Source organism: Ailuropoda melanoleuca, chromosome 18, assembly GCF_002007445.2.
Source record: "Ailuropoda melanoleuca isolate Jingjing chromosome 18, ASM200744v2, whole genome shotgun sequence".
NCBI lineage: Eukaryota > Metazoa > Chordata > Mammalia > Carnivora > Ursidae > Ailuropoda > Ailuropoda melanoleuca.
Genome location: NC_048235.1, coordinates 28549713 through 28562889, shown reverse-complemented (window position 1 = coordinate 28562889; position 13177 = coordinate 28549713). Strand labels below are relative to the sequence as shown.

Sequence of the window (13177 nt, the reverse complement as noted above, 5' to 3'; positions counted from 1 at the left end):
TTCCCGATAATGCTTCTTTGATTTTAGCTAGACCTGAACCAAGAAATTAAGCCTGCCTCTGTTGATTGATTTTAATGTATAAAAGGTTAGTTCTCAACCAGTAGAAAAAATTGTAAGTTACTTAGGTTGTCTCTAAGCACAATTTTATATCAAAGGCATCCTGTAGGTTTTATTTAGTAAACACATGGTGTGTAATTCTCATAAGAAGCCAGGAGAAAGAAGTTATTAATGATCCCATCTTCTAGATAAGGAAACTGAGGCACAGCACAGTTGAGTAACTTGCTCAAAGTCACACAGGTGATAAGTGGCACACCCAGGCTTTGAACCCAGGTAGTCAGGCTCCAGAGTCCATTTATTATTGGTTTCAAAACAAAATTATATTTGGCATTGCCTAGATATATTTTAAAATCTTTTTCTACTTCAATATGTGACTTTACTCTGTCATTAAAGATGATTTCAGTGGCAGTATTTGACGGTGATCTCTTTTGAACACAGGATAACACTGTTCTCTATTGTGTTGCTTCTTTAAAGACAGGTGCAGATGTTTGGGGAAGGTGGTGACCATGTTGTGTCGCCTCAGCAAAGCTTAGTTCTCCTTCTCAGCAGCACCTTCTGTTCTTGGATTTAGCCATACGTTGGCGGCCAGAGGGGGTTATTCTTTCCCGATACTCTCTCTCACCACTTAAGTCAAAGAAAAAACATTTCAAATCTGTAATATTCTAGTATCAGGTTGGAAAGGACATTTTTAAAGAGCACATGTACTCACTGTTAGTCTTTTAAAGGATGATATACCTTTGTGAAAAGGTATCATTCTTTATAAGGTGAAAACAGTTCTTACGACCCTGTACTAAACCTGGATAGGAATGGTTAAATTCTCTCAGGTGCTCTGAGTGCTCTGAACACTGAATATTGGCGAGGGAGCTGCATGTTGGTCAGGAAATAGCTCGCCCTGTGAATGTAACACAATATTTTAATGAAGGAGCAAAGAGGAGCGTCTCCTCCCGTGTGGTCCGTTACATAGCACTCAGGCTGACAGGGTCAGCAGTGCTGTGTGAAGTCCAGTCACATGGCTCCAAAATTAGAAAGGATAATTAGAGACTTAACAGTTGTACGTGTTCCAATGGGTTCCTTTGTGTCTGGGTGCTTCTTCTTCGCTGGCTTATCATCTGATGATTGCAACTCCGATCAGTAAGTTCTGACGTGAGGACTGAAAGGCACAGATGTCACTGTGACCATTAACAGAACTGAATATTGTCCATTTCTATTGAGCTTGGATTTGGACAGACAGGAAAAGAGAGATATCCAATACAGTAATATGGCAGGAGCTTTCTTTTGGTTCTCTGAAATATATAACACTGCTTTTTGAAATCACCTATTTAGTGTAATGGATATATTTTATGTCTCAGCTTCCTAGTGTTTCTTTCGGATACCACTCAGGACATGGAGTGCCTCTGAGGAGGTGAATTACATCTGTGTGCAGCTGGTATGCCTGAGGAGCCTGCTCCAGCCAGTCCTGGGTCCACTCAGAATTTGATAGTTTGGTTTTTTGACGTCCTCTTTTCTCCCTCTCCCCTTCTCAAATGGAATGCTGACGTTTAAAAGTATCCCCTTTCTTCAGTTTTTCTCTTTCTTTAGTGTCTTTCTGTCTAGGGAAAAGTCACATGAAATAGGATTAATACAGAAATTTGTGAGTGTGATTTCAAAAATTTTTTTGGCATTCCAATTTAAAACCTGCAGGTATTTTAACATAATGTATAAGTATTAAAATAAATTAAAATAATGTGGTATTAGTTAAGCTGGTGACTGAGGAAAGATTTGATCTTGTGAAGTCATCTTTAGAGACCTGGCCGACCACTGAGTAACCAGCTTTTCCAGTGTCATTGGAAGCGGGAAGCTCTGCTGCCCCATAGGTTCATTGCTGGGTTGCTCTTGCTCTAGCACCCTCTTTAGTCCTTTTCTTTCATGTTTTAGGTTCTCATTTTTTTTCTTTCTAGCTCCTTTCTGCTTTTCCAGCAGCTATAATGGATTTTGTTTTTTTATTTACCTAAAAGGGTTCTTGCGCAGTGATGAGTGATGTGGACTGTGTTAGGTAGAGCCGGGCATACCTGGGTTTGAATCCTGCCTCCGTTACTTACTAGATGTGCGATCTTAGTCATAGAACATCTGGGAGCCTTTCCATGGTAAAATGCAATGAATAATACCTATCTGGTAAAGGAAGGAGAAGCAAATGAAGTTAATCAGGCGACAGAAATCAAGAAAAGAAAATCAAGTGGTGTAACAATGCCTGGTGTACACAGTAGGAGATAAATAAATCAAAATTTATGTCCATGCCACTCTACCTTGTGCCCCAGTCCTGTATCAGCCTCTGAGCTACCTCCCAGCGCTAAGCTACCTGGCACACTTACTCCTGGACTTCCTGAAATATCACTTCTAATGTGGGGATTTGGGATCAGAAGACCTGGTGGTCAAGTCATCCTTTTTACTGGCTGCCTGATGTTGGTAGGTTGTTTTGCTTCAGAGAGCCTCTGATTCCTTATTGGTAAAATGGAAATAACCTTACCACTCAATTTATAGTTTTGTTGTAAGAATTTGCTAAGTTCTAGTTTGTGGATATTTATTTTAAAGCTACTGTGAGTTTTGTAGTATTCTGAGTAATAGTCTAAGGGATATAAGAAAATAGGTAGGAAAAGCCTGGTAAAGAAAAAAAGATGCAAGGATTTGGCGAATGTTTGAACATAGGACATGAGGGCTGGGTCAAAATCATTGTGAGACTTCAAGCTTAGGTGACATACTGAATCCAGAAGTAATAGAAATTGGGGAGATCGGCAGGGTTTGTGGGAGGATGGCTTGTAGGCGGGTCAGTTTAAACAGGTTATGTTTGAGGAGAGCAATGGTGCTTTATGTACAGATGCTGCTGGGAATATGAGATTGAAGGTCGGCTGCAGAGACTTTGGAGTCACCTGGAGAGGTGAGGCCCGCAGCTGTTGACATGAGCGAGCTCTTGGAGGGTGAGGGCTGCACTGAGGCCAGCTGCAGAGAGAGGCATGCACAGGAGCTCTAGAGTGCTGCTCGTGCATCTTTCTGATGCCATGTTTGTAGAAAATAAGCCCCGAAGGTGAGTTTCCTGGCAGTTCTTCTGCGTTGGCTTCATTTCTCCAAGAGCAGGCACCTTGTTTATCAGGGAGCCCAGTGTAAAAGCTCCGTGCTCTGGTCATCGATGTTCTTTCAGTTCCTTCCGGACAGTCCTGGCCCTGGCTGGCTCTGGCGGTTTGGGGCTCTTTCTATTGGTTGAGTGCCTCTTGTATACATTGGTGATGACTTCAGGAAATGGTGCTGGATTTGAAATAGGGTTTCCTAGAAACATTCTAATTCTGTAGTTTACAACTTAAAGTAATGCGCCCTGGATAATGGTGGATATTACACTGAGGAGTGCTGAGGGATGCTCACTGAAGCGGATGATCTTTTATCAAAGACGGTATTAAAAGACTTCAAATGATAAAAGACGTTGGACATATGTATTAGTTACAAGGACAATCACAGGTCTAAAAATAAAAACTGGATTGGCAATTAACATTATAACTGGTTGGGATGGTGCAGCAATCTTTTTATTCATATATCAGTGCAGTATTTAACTTTTAAAGGAAGCAATAGCATTTCCTTTCAGCAGAGGTCACTTAACACAAGATTAGCAGTACTGGATGAGAAATGTTATCCACTGATTTGTGGGTTGGGGAAGAAAAAAGAGAAGTAAAAGTTCTTTGAAGGTAGGAGTACCAATTTATCAGAACCCAAAATGGGTACATTTCCAACGCTTTAATCTTTTGTTTTTCTACTGTGGATCTCCTAAGCTTTCTATAAACTGATATACGGAGTCTGTATTAAATTGGCTCAAGCTCCTAGCAGAGCCTTAAGACTCAGTACCCAAGTGGCCACGGTGCAGGGTATGTTCAATATAATCTTTCTCATGAATGCTAATGAACATTAATGTTGAACTACATCTAAACCAATGTTAGATAAATGACTTCCCTTTATAATTCCTACACCCCATATGCTATTTCATATGCCTGCACCGAAACCTCCATCTGCAGTATTCTCCTGGTCTCTGAATTAAGAATTGTGGAAGGAAAGCCTTCTAAATCACACACCCTGAACTACTGAAATTTTTAGTCTTTCTGCTTACCACCTTGCTCCCCAGCAGTATCAACCTGGAGTTTGTCAGAAGCGCAGAGTCTCAGGCCCCACCTCTGACCCACTAAATTAGGGTCTGCATTTGAAGAAGATGTCCGGGTGGTTTACGTATACATAATGAAGTTTGAGAAGCACTGGTCCAGAACCGTGGTCCATGGACCAAGCTAAAGTAGGAAAGCTCTAGAATAGGGTTTTCTAACCTGACTTCACATTAGAGTTACGCAGGGAGCCTTTTAAAATTCCGACTTCCCACGCTTCCCCTCAGAGGTTCTGACTGTGTTGATGTAGGGTGACATCCGGACTGGGATAGCTTTCAAAGATTCCCAGGTGGATTCTGTTGTGCAGCTTAGGCTGTCAGCCTCTCGGAGTTTGTTAGAAACGTGTACCAGAGACCTAACCCCGACCTACTCGATCAAAATGTGTGTCTTAACAAATTCTGAGGGGATTCCTAAGTATCTTAAAGTTTGAGATGCGGTAACAACTGTTCAGAGGCAGAATGCAAAGCTCAGTAAGACAGGCCCTGTTCTCAGGTAAGCAGGGTCACTGTGCTAGTGGCAGAGGTTTGTAAAAGTGAGCAGTCCTGGCTGTGAACCTTGGAATGATTTCTTGTTTCATCTTTGGTGCGGTGATCATAGGGTGTCCATCCTTACTCTAGAAGTACAGGGGTTGATCCATTTTCCTGCTAGGAAACAGTATGGTGTTTTTAGTAAAGAGTGTGGGTTCTGAACTCAGACTGCTTTGGTTCAGATTTTGGTGAGTTACCTTCCTAAACCTCAACTTTCTTTTTTTTCCTTTTTTATTTTTTTAAAGATTTTATTTATTTATTTGACAGAGAGAGAGAGAGACAGCCAGCGAGAGTGGGAACACAAGCAGGGGGAGTGGGAGAGGAAGAAGCAGGCTCCCAGCAGAACAGGGAGCCCAATGCGGGCCTTGATCCCAGGACCCTGGGGTCACGCCCTGGGCTGAAGGCAGACACCTAACGACTGAGCCACCCAGGCGCCCCAAACCTCAACTTTCTTATCTGGGAAAAGGGATAATAATTTACTTCCACTTGATGAGTACTCAAAATATGTTGGCTCTTATTATCAGTAATAACACTGCTTAAGCTAAAAGTTTTCTTTAAAACTTTTTCAAAGTCACCTGATATGAATGGGCTGTGGTCAGGTCGACGAAGGTGTTGTATATCCGTAATAATAATTTTAAGGGCCTTGGATTACTTGAAGGTGAGGATTTTTAATGACAGTTTGTTTTACTGTCTTTATAATTGTCTATTTAGCAGCTCCACCTCAACACAAAGAAGGTGACATTTTTTTTAGTCAAGAGTAATAATATAAAATTTTTAGTACACAGAAAATAAGAGCTATTGAATAATTATTCCAGAACAAAATCATGAAAGTTCTTTATTCACACTCTGCATTCATTTGACAGTAGTTTTAGGGTTCATCCTATAATATTGTACTTAGGTATGGGCCTGTCCTTCCTCAGGCAGTGATCTCAAGTCTTTAGTTCTGAGACTGAGAGAACCTCTGTTGCAGGGGCCAGCACACACCGGACACTTGGTTTTCGCTTAATGAAGAACTTAATTACTGGCTGCTCTCCGCTAGGGACTAGGTGTCTCCCAGAGAGGAGGCTGGTAAGATAATTTAACAAACAGTTCTAGTGCAGGCCTACTGAGCCAAACAGTAAGGTTCTGAGGCTGGGGTTACTCCTAGCATGAGGTATTGTGGGGGCCCTCTGGAAGTGTTGCTTTTTGTGGCGGGTTTTGAAGGGAGGGGTAGATATGTATAAATGATCATGGGGGGAGTGGGCAGGGTGACTGTCCAGATAGAGCCGAACTGAGGCAGAATTAGTAACAGGTGCTCGGATTTGGGGACTTGAAAGTTAGGAATTGAGGGAACTGTGAACCTCTTTGCCTCTTCTGTTAATTTTTTAGACTGAACAGGTGCCACTGCACTCAGAGGCAGCCATTATGAGGTGACTTTTTACAACTTCTGAAACATTTTAGGCATACCCCAAAATGTAGGAAATAATAAACACCTGTGATCTCACCAGTCAATTTAAAAAATAAACATTGCAGATGAATTGCCAACTCCTGTGAAAGCCTCCGTGGTCCCATTCCTTCCTTTCTCTTCCTTAAGGTAACCATGACCTGTGGGTGTTTGTCATTCCTATAGGTGTGCACCTGTCAATACTAGATAGTAGTTTCTCATGTTTTTAAACCTATATAAATGCTACCTTCATCTCTCCTTTTGTAACTCACTTTTTTGCTCAACATTTCAAATTCATTCTTCCTGATTCATAAAGTCCTAATTTATTAATTTATCTGCTTATAGTATTTATTACATGAATGTATACTATAATTTATTTTTCCATTTTCCTATTTGTGAACATTTTGGCTGTCTTGTATCTTTGTTATCTCAGAGGGCATGGCAGTGAACATTCTAATTTGTGGCTTCTTGTGCACTTATGGGAGAGTGCCTCAAGGCGAGGTGTATATTTACGAATAAAATTGCTGGACAGTAAGTTATAATCATTCTCTGGGTGAACCGAGGCATTCTTGAAAGGGCATATTACATTTCCTTTGGGAAGTTGTAATTTTATCTACTTCTATTTATAAAGTAATTTTTAGTTATTTTACCTTCTGATCCTTATAATTCCAGTATCCCAACAAAAACAGCTGGTGCCCAAAGAAAAAGCATGGGAAAGAAACTGAAGTAAAACCCTGCTGTCCTTTCCTTTGAGGGGCACAGAGTGCGGACTCTGTCATCAATTAGTTGGGTCTGGTGGCTGTGCTTTCTGTCAGATAGGATGCCCTGATGCCCGTAGCTGCGGTTGCTGAGACTTCTCTGTGGCAGTTGTTGCCTGTTGCCTGTGTCTGACAGCTGTGAGTGTTGCCTGTACACTCTGGTTGTCTGAAGCAGGACTCCAACAACAGGCAAATGACTATTTTCACATTAATGATGGCAGAAAACCAGAATCACAACTAGGAATGAAAATAGGAAAACACAAATCACATAAGTGTGATTTTTATGTAATATAAATGAGCTAGATTTTTTCCCCTATTTGAGTCATTCTTATAGGTCCAGAATGTGTGTGCTGCAAGAAATTACAGTCTTCAGAAACAGCACTTCAGAAACCTTAGTGCTGTTATGAAAGGACAATTCCGAAATTACTTTGTTTTTCTTTTTTTAAAATGATGTTGGACAAACTTTTCTTTCTTCCGCAAGAGCAACGGCTCCAAATCAGCTAAGAGAGTTGCCCTTTCTCCCTGTTGTTGGCTTGCCTTCTGGCTTCTGAAGAGTTAAGTTGGAGGTTTGTGAGGTCATGTGTGACTTCACTGGGTCTGGACTTTTGAAGCAGATCTCTTGGAGGGAAGCTGCCTGTTGAGAGGGGAGGCTAGGCAGAGGGGGTGGAGGGAGTGCTCCTTTCACTTCTTTCAAGTTCTTGTCCCTCAGCCCCTGAGGGACATAGTGGCACTCTGGGAGAATGTCACTGCAGAGTCAGTGTGTAGCAGTTTGTCCTCACAGCAGAAGCAGCTGTATAAGTGCATTAAAAGAGGCCTTGCTGAAGACGAGGGTTTGCTGAACAGATGGAACAGGAGAATGTTCTTTGTATTCCTGATAAAATTATGGGCAGACTGTTTGCTGACGGAGGTAACTGGAATTCAGTTTATTTTCTTTGTCTGGTCCTAGGCAGTACTGGGTTATATATAATTGTAGTTACAGAAAATTCCTTGGATTTTAAGCTGTTTTATTTAAAATGGAAAACATCGTAAGAAAGTCTTAGAAACTTAGGAAAATGATAATTCATATATATTGTTCTCTAAATAAGGTTGACAAAAATGAAGAGGGTGTATTAGTTATAGAGTCTGTAATGTTTGGACAGGATGGGAGTTTTTTTCCTTAATAGAGTTGTGCTGCTCCTTGAGGTGGTCAGACGTAGCTTGGTGCTCCTAGACTGCAGTGTGCTTTCAGCTACCTTTTCTGAAACTGCATCCAGGCATTAGAAGGTTACCAGTTTGAGCTCGGTCATTTAGTGGGCTCCATTCTGACCACTGCACAAGGCTGTCACTCTTATTTTGGTTATCACTGTTCTAAAGGGAAAGTTGCTGTGCTGTTAGTGTAGAAACATGATTTGTCTTAGAATTTAGCATTAGGTTTGAAATTTCAAAGGCTAGCTGGTTATCTAAAGAAAAAAGGCATTAGGGAATATTTTTTTCTGGAACTGAGGGAATTTCAGCTCCAGAGTTCACCTCTGAGAAGGTCTCTCTCTCTTGTTTCACATTCATAAATAAGATCAGCAATGGTAAAGGAGGGAACTTGAACCCAGTGTGTTGATATTTTTTTTGGTCCATTCTTGAGATGCTTGGGGTTAAAGGATTCCTGAACACCTGGGAGCCTGTGAGAACCCTGGCATTTGAATGCCCAGGACAGTCAGCTGATTCTAACAGATGTATTTGTGTATTGGGTAAGTTAAAGTTTCTTGCCTTCATAACAGTGTTTAAGTTCATAATTTTAAATTCATATTTCTAGAATTTTATAATGTAATTTATCTTACCTGGCCATCGGTAGGTATAAAAAAAAAAGCCTCTTTCTAATTGGATATTTTGTTTCATAGCTTTAATAACAAAGGACAAAGAGAATGCTTGATAAAAAGGATGTGAAATGTAATTTGTGAGAAGCATGGTGGTTATGACTCTGGACTTGGGAATTATAGGCCCACCGATTGAGTTTTATCTCTATTTCTTACAATTTGACCTCTAGTAAGTTACTTAACCACTCTTCAATCGCAGTTTCTTCATATGTGAGCTAGAGAGGGTCATAGCACCTAACCTCAGAGGTGGTGGTTGTGAAGATTAACTGAGGTTCAATGCATGGGAAGCACTTAGCAGAATTTCTCCTGCGTTAATAAAAGCTCAGTAAGTATTAATAAACTGGCTCTTGTTATCTTTAAATTGCCCTTCCTTACATCAGGTACATGAGAGGACTTAGAGAACGGCAGTATGCCCATACTGTAAGCATGGCGGGGTTCCAGGTAGTGCCCTGTGCCTCATGGCAGGCAGTCTTCCCCACCGCTGCCCCAGCAGTCATCTCTCAAATGGAGCCTTAGGTGTCAAGGAGGGCTGAGAGAGAAAAAGGGTAAATTAGTGCAATCCATCAACACTTTGGGAAAACTTCTTTATGCTCACGTCCTGTTGGTAGTGTATCCTTTCCATCGTCTTTAAATGTGGAGCACACGATGCACATACATGTACCTCATAGGACGAATGTGACCCACACTAGGAGTAAAACCCCAAGCGATCGCCAGAACCAGACCATTCTTTCTGTGTTCTTTTTGTAAGTGCAGATTGCCCTTGTCCATGCAGTGGTGGCTGTTCTTAGAGGGTTTATCTGTATTTCCAGCTTGGCCCTTTCTATCTTTATGCTCCAGAAGTTAGTAGCTGAGCAGCTGTTTGAAGCTGCTTAATTTCTATTTCCCGGTCTATGACTTGTGGATAATATCTTTTCTTCCATGGTTATTGAGATTAAATAAGATAAAATACAGGGCCTGGTGGCTTACTTGGTTAAGCATCTGCCTTCGGCTCAGGTCATGATCCCAGGGTCCTGGGATCAAGCCCTGCATCAGGCTCCCTGCTCAGCGAGGAGCCTGCTTCTCCCTCTGCCCCTCCCACAGGTTGAGTGGGCTCTCTCTCTCTCTCTCTCAAATAATTAAATAAAATCTTTTAAAAAAAATAAGATAAAAATATGTGGAAATGCCTAGCATAAAGTCCTAAGTACTAACAAATTTTTGGTCTTCCAAAAATTCCTCCATTTCTTCTATTACTGTGAAAGGAAAATTCATACAATTTGTAAATGAGTCTCTTTCCCTGTTTTGCTTTATAAAGGTCTCATGTCTAGATCAGTGTTTCTAAAGCTTTTGTTGACAATGATTTTCTTCTGTGTTATTAGTTTACTTTGTCTAGTGTCAGTTTCCCTGTTTGTCGCCATGACTTTCCTGGGCAGTCATTACAGCTTTTAAATTTAATTTTGAACTAGTTTTCAAAAATATGAAAGGAGTATGTGCCAATGGTAAAAATTGGAGTTGAAGTTCTCTTTTTCCCCACTTTGCCCCACTTGTCAGAAGGAACCTCCTGATGGTTTCTCGTGTATTCTTTAAGGCATGGTCTGTGCCGCTCTTTTAAACTGCCTTACTGGTGCAAAAGTGCAGATGTGGAATGCAAAGTCTGTCAGATTTGCCAGCTCCCTCTGCAGCTCAGTTCCTCCCCCCAGTTCTGCAGCACAATGTTTGGAATGTTTGGGAGCACCGTTGTAGGGAACCTGCCCGCACAGCTGGGTTGTGTCACCAGGAGCCGAATGCACCAGGTCCAGCTGCAGCCACACTGTTGTGATTCATGTTATCAGGCCAGAGTTCATGCAGGGTAGCGAGGCACGCTTGAGTCTGAACGTTCCGTGAAAATGCTCAGTCCTGAAATTCTGGGGAGGCAGAGCCTGTGTTGGGTTCCAGCAAGGATTTTAGTCATTGTTTAGCTGGCTAGAGGGTGTGGTTCAGTCAGCCCTTTGAGCGACTGTTGTGTTTGGCTTTTTGTCATTAATAACATTGGGTGGAGGGAGGATACAAGTAGGTGCACTGAATGTGGAGTTGGAAGAAAGGGGCTCAACTGCCAGCCTTGCTGCTTACCAGTTGTGGGAGGGGGGCAAGGCTTCTTTGGTCCTCTGTTTCTTTGGTTCTCTGTTTCTTTACTTGGAAAATGGAACTGTTGTGAGGGTGAGATACAGTAATGAGTAAGAAAGTGCTGGGTAGACTGCAAAGTGCTCTATTTGTTTTTTTAATGGATATGGAAAGGACTGGCTTATTCCTCCTGATTGGCTTAGGTATGTTAAACTATTTGTGCTTTGGAGAGGGAGGAACCTTGTCGCTGTCTAGTGTTTGGTGTCACTGGACTTTATCCCACCTCTTTGTGAAGGTTGTTTGTCCCATCTGCTGTTGAATGCCCCTGGCATACCTAGAAGCCTGCATTTAGAAGGGGCTAGGGCAGTATAATTTCTGTGCTCAGAATGTTCTCAAAGAAGCCACTCCCTTTTGTTGATTCAGCTGGTCCTTTATTGAGACCCTACCTTTTAGAAGAGGAAGCACTGAGAAGTGAGGCCCTGAGCATCTCCACTGGCCCAACTCTGCTACTGATTGTGAGACCTGGAAATAGTCATGTCCTCTCTTGATCTCTCTCACTTTTCTCCTCTGTAAAACAAAGGTGGTTGGACTGAAGACTTTTTTGTATTTGGGGTTGGAGATGGTGGACTAGATATCTTCCTTTTTCTATCCTTCCTCTACCTTATTATATCCATCATCCTACTGACCAATTCTTTCTTCACCTTTTAAACAACTTAGGACAGTTATCTTCAAAAGATAAAACAATCACTTCAAAAGATAACACAGTCACTTGTGTTGACTTGTGAGACCTAAACATAATGAAAACCATTTAAGTGTGACAGGGTGTTAAGAGAGTGAGTATCATATTCTCCTGCCTATAACCCACTGACCTTGACATGCTTTGTTTTGTAGTCATCTAGAACTAATCATCTTTGATTAGGGCTTCCATGTCTCAGATCTATTGTTATGGGAGATATGAGTACCCGAAGGAAGAGAGAGAAAAAGGATGCCATGGCAAGTGGTAGCTGAAATAGAGATGCCACCATGAGAAGAAATGGAGTATGAACAGTCTTTTAGCTGGAGGCAATAATCCCTTCAGGGCAGAGGAGGGGCGTTTTGCCAGGCTGTGTGTGAGATGTTTGCATTGCTGTGGCTTGGTTCTCAGTACTATTCATCCATCCTGGTTCTTAAGCTCTTTATCTAAATCAGTAGAGAAACACATTTATCACGTATGGACATTTTAGTCTGGCTTTCCCAGGACAAGACTGCATTTCTAGGTGACAGAATATTAGGGAAATATTTGTATGTCTTCAGTATTTTGCCGCTGAAAGATAAACAAAAAGACAGTTAAAAACTGTCTCTGCAGCTTACAAATCAGAAGGCTTAGTACTGGCCCAAGTAGTGTGAGATAGTCATTGCCTGCTTGTGTATTTCGTGTATTCCTTGGGTCAGCTGAGCCAACTGTTAGAGACCCGTGGAAAGTGTCCTTCTTGTTGAAATAATTCAGCTAAAGAATTCCAGGATTCATAACTTCAAAAGTCAACGGTAAGAGGAACACAGATTTCTTGTGTGATTGGCTGAGTAGCCCAAGTGTATGACCATGTGTTAGAGGGATTATCTTTGTTGTAGACCCTTCAGTCTCAATGTAAGTAGAGATTCTGTTGATCAAGATTTCACACTTCTTGCTAATTCCAAAGGTGAGGTCTCAGATATTTACCTTGCATAAACTTAGTGACAAGTAGATCAATACTTGATTCAATGTCAAACATATAAATGCTGCTTCAGGAATGAAGGTGGGGATATGGCCAATAGGTTTAGGAGGTAATGAAGAATAAACCTAAGGACGAAGTCAATATAAGATGAGTTTGGCTTTGCATTTTCTGGCGTCTTGACCTTGGGAAGCTGGTGTGTTCCATCCTTGACTATAATTTTGAATTCACTATGGAAATTGCTGGGCATTTTTTTAAGGTTGAAAATGAGGGAACCAAAGTATCCACCTGAAACACAGCCAAAAACATTTTGGTGTATTTTAATGTAATAAGAAACTGCCTAGTCCTTGGGCCCCACCTTCTCAGTTGGGTCCTGGTAAATTTACTCATCATTTTGGGGCTCCTCCTTGGTAAGCAATATAGATTTCACATCCTAATCCTTTGAATTATAACTTTTTTTTTTAAAGATATATTTATTTATTTGACAGCAGGAGAGAGAGCACAAGCAGGGGGAGTAGCAGGAAGAGGGAGAGGGAGAAGCAGGCTCCCCACAGAGCAGGGGGAGCCCAATGTGGGGCTCGATCCCAGAACCCCGGGATCATGACCTGAGCTGAAGGTAGTCACTTAACCAA

At 41.6% G+C, this 13177-nt stretch overlaps 1 protein-coding gene across 8 annotated transcripts in view; it reads left to right on the top strand.

Annotated features, from left to right (window-relative positions):
• PSD3 (pleckstrin and Sec7 domain containing 3) overlaps positions 1-13177 on the top strand; it is a 744476-nt gene that overhangs the window by 313828 nt on the left and 417471 nt on the right. Inside the window, exons 1-2 of one of the 8 annotated variants that reach the window (XM_034647656.1) lie at positions 6541-7841; positions 8550-8655. The exons of 6 other annotated variants lie outside the window; for them this stretch is intronic. In XM_034647656.1, coding sequence (XP_034503547.1) covers positions 8639-8655 — 17 coding nt within the window. In that variant the 5' untranslated portion in view covers positions 6541-7841; positions 8550-8638. Of the gene's footprint in view, positions 1-6540; positions 7842-7916; positions 8656-13177 lie in introns of those variants that run through there. One more of the 8 variants, XM_034647657.1, reaches the window with a different exon arrangement.